This window comes from Sinocyclocheilus grahami, unplaced genomic scaffold, assembly GCF_001515645.1.
Source record: "Sinocyclocheilus grahami isolate Dianchi unplaced genomic scaffold, SAMN03320097.WGS_v1.1 scaffold6.1, whole genome shotgun sequence".
Lineage (NCBI taxonomy): Eukaryota > Metazoa > Chordata > Actinopteri > Cypriniformes > Cyprinidae > Sinocyclocheilus > Sinocyclocheilus grahami.
The window spans coordinates 3,472,753-3,482,610 of NW_015505185.1; the positions used below are offsets into that span (position 1 = coordinate 3,472,753).

The window sequence follows — 9,858 nt, forward strand, 5'->3', positions numbered from 1 at the left end:
ATAATGTATAATAATAATGTATAATATCTAACAAATAAATAAACTTAATAATAAATAATAATAAAATAATAATAATAATAATAATAAAATAAATTTCCCTTTCATGCACATTACAAACAAAAACTTACAATAAATAAATAAAACAAAAAATACCCTTGTGCTTGCAAAATTTTCAGTTTACTGTAACAGTTTTGATAGTGAGAGGGTTATTTTTGTTAACTAAAACTAAAACCATGAAAAATTCCTTGAACATTAAAAAACATTAAACATTAAATAACAAGCAATTTCTCTCTTTTTAGTTTAAGTTGAAGCACTAAAATCCTATAAAAACCCTATAAACATGCAATAAAATCAAATGACAAACACAATAAAATTACTAAAAATGTAACTAAAATCCAAATGAAAACAGAAAATATACAAATATAAAACTGAAAATAATTTATAATATTAATTAAAAAAACTATAATAGTATATCAGTGACAGCTAAATAACTTTGCAATGAGACAGCTCTAGAAATGTCTGACTCCCTGAGTAGTGTGCTTATTTAAGAATTAGGGAGCAGGTTGAGAATAACACACAAATCTGCTATAACGAAACATTTCAGTGTAAGTGCCTTCCTGTAGCTCAAATAATGCATAACTCTGAACACGTGTAAGATTGCCAAGGAAAGCAAGAACTGATCAAATGTCTACCTTGAATGCAATGGAAGTTGCTTTGGCTAAAAGCATGTACCAAATACAAAAATGTAAAATGTATGAAAATGTAAAAGGTATCAAAGGTCAAGAAGTGACCACAGCTGCATCCTAAACCTGGCTTACAAATGTCACATTAATAAGCCACGCAAAACATAATACAGGACAAACATGGAATTCCCAGAACCCACAAATGAGGCATCACCATCAACTGAAGCCTTCTAAAATTACAGCAGTTTAGCATTTAGCGCTTCTGTTTCCCGTAACTTTGTTCACATACACTATGAGTCCATCTCAAACTACAAGCGTAAACAGTACATGCGGGCCAATAGGTTTCAAAATAAACTTTTTGGCTGAGCACCAAGACAAAGACTGTTATGCCATTATGTCCTCCACATAAGTACTCCATGCTTTTAAAATCATACTAGAGTGACAATTTTGAATGACAGATATGGGTTTTTCTCAGAAAGCATCAGACCCAGCATTGTGCACTTTGTTTCCTGCAGACTAGAATGATCAAGTAACGCTTAGCGCACAGGGTCTCTTTAGCATAAACCTTCAATTATATTCCATTTAATTTTGCATTCATTTTCATTCTGAGGACAGGATGTAGTCCAAACCTGTTTGCAAATTCAGTGAGCTTACTTTAATAAAGCATTTAAGCAATTAAGCAGATGCAAAATGATAATATAGATTATGTATAGTTTGAGTCAAAGATAATTAAAATCCAACACCATCTGCATCAGAACCAAGCATGTGGCACACACACTTTGCTGCAGGGCCAAAACCAATTTATCTAAACTTTTGCAGCTGCACGACTGAAAGGGCACTAACTAGGATGCACCATCCAAAAACAGCCTTCTATAGATAACACACAGACCAAACTGAAACTTTTCCTCTTTTACAAAAGCACTAGCTGAATGATAAATGTCTGTTGTTAACATGTAATATGAAAATAAATGTGGCTATATTTGGTTATACATTTTATCTTATTTAATGATAATCATAATCGTTGCATTGTAACTGTCACATGCCATGAACAATGGCTTACAAACTGCACCTGGGACTAATTAAACTCAATAAAAATGTTAAAGCCTTACATTATTTTTACTGTGTTTATTTTAGTCCAACTTCTTGAAGTACTTGGGTTATGCGCAATGATAGGTGGGTACATTTCCTGTGATGTATAGATACACTAACAATATTTAAAGAAAAATAGTTCACCCAAGCATGAATATTCTGTAATTATTTACTGAAACTTGAGTATTTTTCTTCACAGAAGGAGACATTTTGAAGAACGTATTGGTTTCTGTTGCTGCAAAAGCACCATAAAGTATTAATAAATATGACCATATTTACTTTAAGCCTTCTCAAACCAAACAATAACTTTGTGTGACACAAACTAAAATTTAAGCCATTATGCACTGAAAGTCATGCTTTTGCATCATTTCCAAAGCACGACAGCGCCAGTCCCTGTTCATTGCGATTGTAAGGAAAAGCACAACCAGCACATTTCGTCAAAATATCTTCTTTTGTATTCCAAAGAAGAAAGAAAGCCATACAGGTTTGGAACTACATAAAGGTGAGTACAGTAAATATAATCATGAAATTAACATTGAACTGTCCTTTTAGTTAACCAGGGATCTGTCCACCCCCTTTGCAGAGGGTGCAAACTTTAAATGATTATTTCTCTATGGCCATGCCTCTGGAGGACAGCTATAAATATACCAGCAGCCAACAGTGCAGATTAAAAGCAGACAATGAGCAACAGGAAGCGATTTTGAGGAAAGGTCAGGCTAAGATTACATGGGCGGAGGTAAGCAGGGTGGCTGTTGGTGAAAGCTCCCCTCGTTTTGTGGCCCCTCTGCAGGCACCAGTTACAGGTGATTCCTTTGCGGACAAATGCACAGAGAACCTAAATATATGCTAGAATAAGTAACATGTCAGAGAATGAAACCTGTCCATTTCATTTATTGCAAAGTCTATTGCGTTTAATACATTGCTCTCCCAAGAAATCAAGTCAGATTCACCTCTGAACAGAAGCCATGGCTAAAACTTCTACAAGGCAGGAGGGTGTGTGCTTAAAAGGATATTGCATTTCCTCTGAGTTACAAACTCATTCTGAGAACATGCACTCTCTCCTTCCTTTAAACATTGCACATATTACTCAACTTTTCATCTTTGGTCTGAATTGTACACCACTGGAGATGTAGCTGTGTGAACCGGTTTTGTTGCAGCTGGCAGAAGCTTTTTAATAAGCAACCGACCGGATATATTAAAGTTATTCACTGAGCACTTGACAATGTGACTGTATTATATGTAGGATTCAACCACACACTCAACCAAAAGTCCGATGTTTATAGGTTTAAACATGGAGTGAAGACACCTGGGTTAGGAACTATTCTCAAGACACTCAAACTGACATGCACTAAATCTTGAGCATTTAAGTCTGAGCTTATCCCTTAAGCACAGCGATGTTCCCTTAGTGTACATCTTAAATTCTTTGCCAAAAGCTGTTCCTCGTTCCCCTTGAACTGTCACGCAGAAATCTAAAGATACAGTACCTCTCCCTCCCAACAAGCGTGACAGGTGAAACACTTTAAAGGTGCACTCAGTGAATTTTGGTTTAGGTTTAGTGGGATGCACTAAACGGGCTACTTTGATTGTTGTCACACTATTTGTCCACTTTTTCTGTTTGAAGGCACACAAACATGTTGATCCATCCTTCTTTGTAAAGCACTTTTTAAAGTAAACCAACACACGCTCATGGCAATTTGTAACTATTTTACAGGTTTTTTTCTAAATCAGCTAGATTTAGGGGTGGACCTTCATGCTTGTTTTATTTCTAGAAAGCACACGTTTCCATGCGAATCACATTATTCATATTTTATGAAATTGGCATTACTTTTTCATAACATTGCGTTGATTAACATTGGTTATCAACTGCATGCCACAGTTGGTCATGTGACATTAACATGGCAGCACCCATGAGGGGGAGACCAGCTCTGTGTGGAATAACAGCTTTTTTCTAGAAGATTTTGAGACGTCCTCTCATGAGAGTGTATAGCATTTTAATTACGCTTCCCAAAAGTGTCTTTATTAGTAAAACTTTTTAATTAGCATAAAGTTCACTTTTAGAGTCACACTCAAAGTCGTGTGCTCATTTCCAACATTCACTCGCAGAAGTTGTTAGAATGGTATTTAAACGCTTACCAAACCACACCGAAAGCTCCGTATCCGATCGGTCTGTCCGGCTCTATATCCAGCTGTTGTAAGTGATGCGAGTGGTGGTGGTGGTGATGCGCCTTCACGGCGGCCGCGGCGGCGGCTTGACCTTGCGCTGTCAACAGCCCGAAATGAGAGTTGGTCAAACAAAACACAAAGAGGCGAACGAGATGGAGAGGGAGGCTGCCAAGATGTCAAACTCTCATTTGGCTGTCATCGAGCCAAACGACGGGTCAAATCAAAGCAGAAATGTCCGGCATACATCGAGATGAGCGCGAAAAGGTGTCATACTAACAACTCTCCAGCTTTGATCTGACCTACTTTGGAGGATCTTTCGCGTTATACGTTCCAGACTAGCTAAATGACTACCGCGGACATTCGAGAAAGCCCTCGCGGAGGGTAAACAAAAGAAAAGTAAAAAAGGAGAGAGGGATCAAATCAAAATAATGCGCTCCCCCCATAATAAATCAGTTCCGCGCGGCCTTAAATCTCCCTCGTGTTGGAGGCATGAGGAGCACCTTGCTTGTGTGGAAAGGGGAATCAGGTGTATAGTACAAGTTACGGGGGAAATGCAACATTCATCTTTTAGATGTCTTCATATTTGCCATTTTGGGCTTCATCCAGCCCTGTTTCCACCGCCAGGGCTGCATGCAGTTTGCAGAAGTTACGTGGATCTCTATCAGGCCACCGTTGCTGACTTGGTACTTGCTCGCCAGCTTACTTGTTTACATTCACATGAAAACGCGCAATTCTCCCGTGCGAAAAGACTGCTACACTGTATCGATCCGGGAAGCTTGTTTTGCAGTATGGCGCTCTGTTGTCGCTTTCAGTTGCGCTCGAGCCCGAGGCTGTAGATGGATAGCTCCAGATGTCAAAATCCCCTCGAAACACCCATCACGCTGATCAACAGAGCAATCCGTTTTCCTGAAACAAGGGAAACATTCTTCCGAAGCCTTCAACTTATTTTCCCCATCGATAACGTTGTGCTCGTTCACCGGCGTGCCGCTTTCCTGCGCTCAATATCGTGGGCATGTATATCCAGTGAAGAAGAAATCAAAAGAAAAACATCCAGTGTTCCTTGCAGTCATAAAACAGGCGGCCAGCGTCCTCACCCCCTCGCCGGATGGTGCTGCCAGGACCTGGGAAGGCACACGCGCAACCTTGCAGTCTTGGGTACCCGTCTATTCCTCGACCGATCGACAGGTCTCTCAGCCAATCGCGTTCCGCTTTGGAAGTAGCACAGCCAATCAGCGGACGAGAGGAAGAGACGGCGGTCCAGCTATAATAAACAGGCCCTTGTTGCATGTGGAAGCTAGCGCCATTACGGCTACACATTACTGTTAAAGACAGTGAGAGTCTACGGAGGCTTTGAGCCGAAATGGAGAGCGAGGGGCCCCACTTACCCAGCGCTATTACGCGAGACATGCCATCCAATTAGCACCTGCCATTGAAGTGAGTCCCTTGTCTGAAAGGAGAGCCATGATTCGCTGTCCAATCGTTTTTCAAATCGAAGGAAAAATGCACAGTAACAAGGACGGTCAAACATTATACAATGTATATTATACAAATATGTTATACAGTTTACAAAGTTTATAGTTTGTTGTTACAGTACATTAAAATAAAACTTTGAAAGATAAAGTGTAAAGTTTAATTTCGAAGTCTATATGGGGATACTTAATGAATAATTTGTTCATAATGAGAAATGTTTATTTATTAAATGTTTAAATGTTCATTATCACGGAACCAATTTCTCACCATTAATGGTCAACACATCTATAAACTTTTGTGAATGTTTATTGAATGTTTGTTTTATTTTTTATTTTTTAAATTAAATGTTAAGTCATTTGAGAATGACATTTGTCTACAATGTTTTAACTTATTTATTTAAATTTCTGTTGGCCAAAAACAATCTAAATATGACTTTTTCGGGTGACACTTTATTTGAAGGTGTTCTTGTTACACGTTAGATGTACTTACTATTATAATAACAATACATTATGCATAATTACATGCAAGTAACCCTAAACAAACCCTAATCCTAACCCTAACCATATAGTAAGTACATGTAGTTAATTAATATTACTCAGTACTTAAATGTATAATTACACTGTAACAAGGACACCTTAAAATAAAGTGTAACCTCTTTTTGTATATTACGTAATTGTTTTGCTGTTTCATGTTAAGTAATTGATTTACTTTTTATTATCATTATTCCCACTGTTCAGTCAATGTGTCAAAGTTTTTTTTTCTGGTCATTAGATTATTTTGCATCAAAGATGTTTAGGTATGTATCTATACATCAGTTGACAGCATGAGAATTATTCACTGGAGTACAAAGTATGACAACTATCCCCAGCATCCTCTAAAATTAAAATATTAGGTAACATAATTGAATAAATCAACTTACACTTACATTTTACTTTTACTTTTTTTTTTAAGAGTAGGCTTGATTATGAGACTGGAAAACTTAATCAAGGTGACTTGAGCAGTTTAGAGGGTACAGCTGTACATTCCACACCTTTGACCTCAACTCTTATGTGTTTGCTTAAGGATAAATGCTTCATCTCAGCTGGCTCTCACAGCACTGGCAGTGTGCTGAAGCATGCAGGTGACGTGTTTATTCCTGATATAACTTAAAGCTCTGTTTAAGCATTAACTCAGAATCTTTGAGTAATTTTCAACATAGTGGTTGAATGAGGTTATAGACCTTATAATATGGCCTTTTAAAATTTTTGGCAAACCAGTGTTGGAGTATGATGCTGCTATATGTAAATGTTGTAGTTTCCTGGAATTTAACCACCGGGGCGTTAAAGGCCGAAACTAAAGCAAAGCGATCAGCTGCAGAATCTTCCAGAAAGAGTGACTGCTGTACGTGTCTAATTAACCACTGGAAATATTTTGAACAGAATAATTAATCCTCATGTCAAGGTCCAAAATAAACTGGTGCCCTCCTTTAAGTGCAGGCCTAGTTCTTATGGGTGAGTGGGACGTGCTCTACATTGAGCCCACCTGCACCAGAGGGAGGATGCTAACTGTCCCTCAAAAAATAAAAAAGACAGGACTAAATCAGGCCCCATTGATTTGGACATTGTTCTGTCTAAAAATGTAGCAGCTGCAGTGTTTTAATCAATAATGACATGGCATCATCCACAATGACTTCACATCTTTTCAGTTGAAATTACTGTGCTGAATTTGCACCTGCACGCACATGTAATCTATATAAATAAATCACTGCATCCCCAACTGGTATAGACCTTAGTCAGGTTAGACATCATATGAATTTAATGTGGATGAAAATGAGTCTGGACCAAAAACTTTCAAAACCGTTTTATGGAGTTCGACTACATTTTCTTTAATTATTTATATTTTTCCAGAAAGACGTTTTTTTCAGCTGAACAATTGGTATGCTGTCAAACAACAGTACAATCCACTGAACACACTGTACTTTTATTAATTAAACTACTATTAATGCTATATTTAAATTACAGTCTATTATGATGATGCCTGTATTCTGCATCCTGTCTCATCTTTCGCAGCGTTTCATCTTTTCATCAGGCAGCATATGGCACATGAACATTTCCAGAGATTTAGTTCATTCTTAGTCACAATGTGCATGAATTAATTGATCCATGACCCTGAAAGCTTCACAGTAAGATATATTTGTGTTAATTAATTAACACTGCAAGATAGAAACAAAACAATGAAACTATTATTATCTTAATTTTATTAATATCCTTCATTCTCTTCAAATGAGACTTTATTATGAATGCAAACACATTGATCTGGACAATTAAGGATATTTTTGTAATACCTGCAACAAATAAGTGCTGCTAACAAATGAAACAGTCTGGTCTTAGCTGGCAGAACCTATACTAAAGGCGGTTTTTCATAACCTAGAAATAGTCCACCAGGAATTAAAATTCTGTGATTCTGTTGAGCACCAAAGAAGAGATTTTGAAGACTGTTGGTAACTGTTGACTTCCATTGTATTTTTTATCCAAACAATGGAAGCCAATGGGAACCGAAACTGTTTAGTTACCAACATTTTTCAAAATCTTGTTTTTTGTGTGTGTTCCACATGCAGAAGACAGTAAGTCATGCAGGTTTGAAACAACATGAGAGTGAGTAAATGATGGCAACATTTTAATTTTTGGTGAACTATCCCTTTAACCACTGGATTGTGGTGATTATTTTAGGGTTGAGGGTTGATAGTGCAGCATCTGAGCGCTGATTAATGGGATTAAAGGCAATATAGAGGAACCCTGCTGATTTTTACTGTATAGATGAAGATACAGCAATTTCTTAGGCTGCATGCTGTTACTAACACCAAGTCAAATCAGTTATTGGGTACATTGATGAATGGGACATGTCCAGCCTCACCTTATTGAGCTTTCACAGCAAAAAACAGTGCTGGATAGATTTCTTTTGTGCATTTTCAAAAGCAATAAACTTCAGGACTATATGATCTTGGAGACCAAGACAAACGCATGGATGTTCCTAGGTGAACGCATCTCAGCCAGAAATAACTTATAGGCTGGTGGGTTATTAATGAAGTAATGAAGGAGGAAGATAAGAAATGTTTTGTCACAGCAGCAGGAGTGATATTACCCAGTGTCCAAATAGGATGTTGTAAAATTCAAGAATAGCTTAAATTTGAATCTCACTGTTGGGTTCTCAACCAAATCTGAATTCTGAGTCATTGCAATGTGTGATTATTAAGGGAGTTTTTCAAATATTGAACCGTAATATTAGCTTTTATTGTATCTGAATACATAATATGTGTATTTATTGAGGCTACAGATATGTATTTTCATCTATGTAGACGGTTTCTGCAAAATATCTGTAAAACATTCCTATTCGGAATGTGTAAGGACGTTCAGCCATAGTTCACCCAAAAATTAAAAATACTTTAATCATTTATTCACCATCATGTTGTTCCAAACCTCTATGACTTTTTTCATCTCTGGAACATAAAAGAAGATATTTTGAAGAATGTCGGGAATCAAAACTGTCTGACTGCCAGCATTCTTCATATCATGCTTCTTTGTGTTCCGCAGAAGAAAGAAATACATACTGGTTTGGAACAATATGAGGGTGAGTAAATAAAGACAGAATTTTCATTTTTTGGGTGGCTTATCTCTTAAAGTCATTTATGATGTGATGCATGCTTTTAAATGGTGCACTTCTTAATTCAATTCGATTCAAGTTTATTTGTATAGCGCTTTTCACGATACAAATCGTTGCAAAGCAATTTTACACATTTTAATTTTCTTAGTAGGTTTTATGTTTTAAATTTTTTTATTGTGGTTTAAATAAACCTCATTATGTACGCACCATGTTTAAATGCATTAAACTGCCTTGAAGTGATATGCAAAACGCAAGCTTTTGTGTCCATGGGTTTTGATGAGAGGTTCTCAGGCAACACAACCCATTTTGGACATTCTGTATGCATAAGACATCTGTTTGATGTTTGTTCATGCCAAGAAGGTCTTCCTCAAGTACACTCGTGTTTCTTTGCAAGCCCAATGCAGCAAACAGCATCACCCAGCAAGGTAAAGCTATTTTTTTATTGTATTCTGACTAGATTATCAAGTCTGTTAAAAAAAAAACATTTTACAGATGCATGCACTTTGTGTTTATGTACTATTAATAAAAGGATTGTAGAGATCTAAATTCAGCTAATGTTTTGCTGGCCAATACAACTGAGGTCTTAGACTTTATACTGACACCTACTGGCATGGATGCAAAAGTTTTCCGATGCCATTGTAGAATTTGATAGGCCTGGGTGCACTACTCCTTTATTCTGCTTAATACATAATTCCAATCATATTTTTATTTTATTTTCCATTTTCTTTTTTTAAGGGCTTAAACCTTTTGTTACTAAGTGCAAGGTTTGACATATTGACTAAGATATACAGTATCACAAGAGTGCAAAAATTGG

The 9,858-nt window shown here is 37.0% G+C and overlaps 1 protein-coding gene across 1 annotated transcript in view; it reads right to left on the reverse strand.

Annotated features, from left to right (window-relative positions):
* The window catches only part of LOC107588115 (serine/threonine-protein kinase NLK-like), an 88,038-nt gene extending 82,786 nt beyond the window's left edge, over positions 1-5,252 (reverse strand). The window contains exons 1-2 of the mRNA XM_016276128.1: positions 5,030-5,252; positions 3,906-4,032 (exon numbers count right to left, since the gene is read on the reverse strand). Coding sequence (XP_016131614.1) covers positions 3,906-4,032; positions 5,030-5,252 — 350 coding nt within the window. The remainder of the gene's footprint in view (positions 1-3,905; positions 4,033-5,029) is intronic.
* Positions 5,253-9,858: the final 4,606 nt, after the last annotated feature.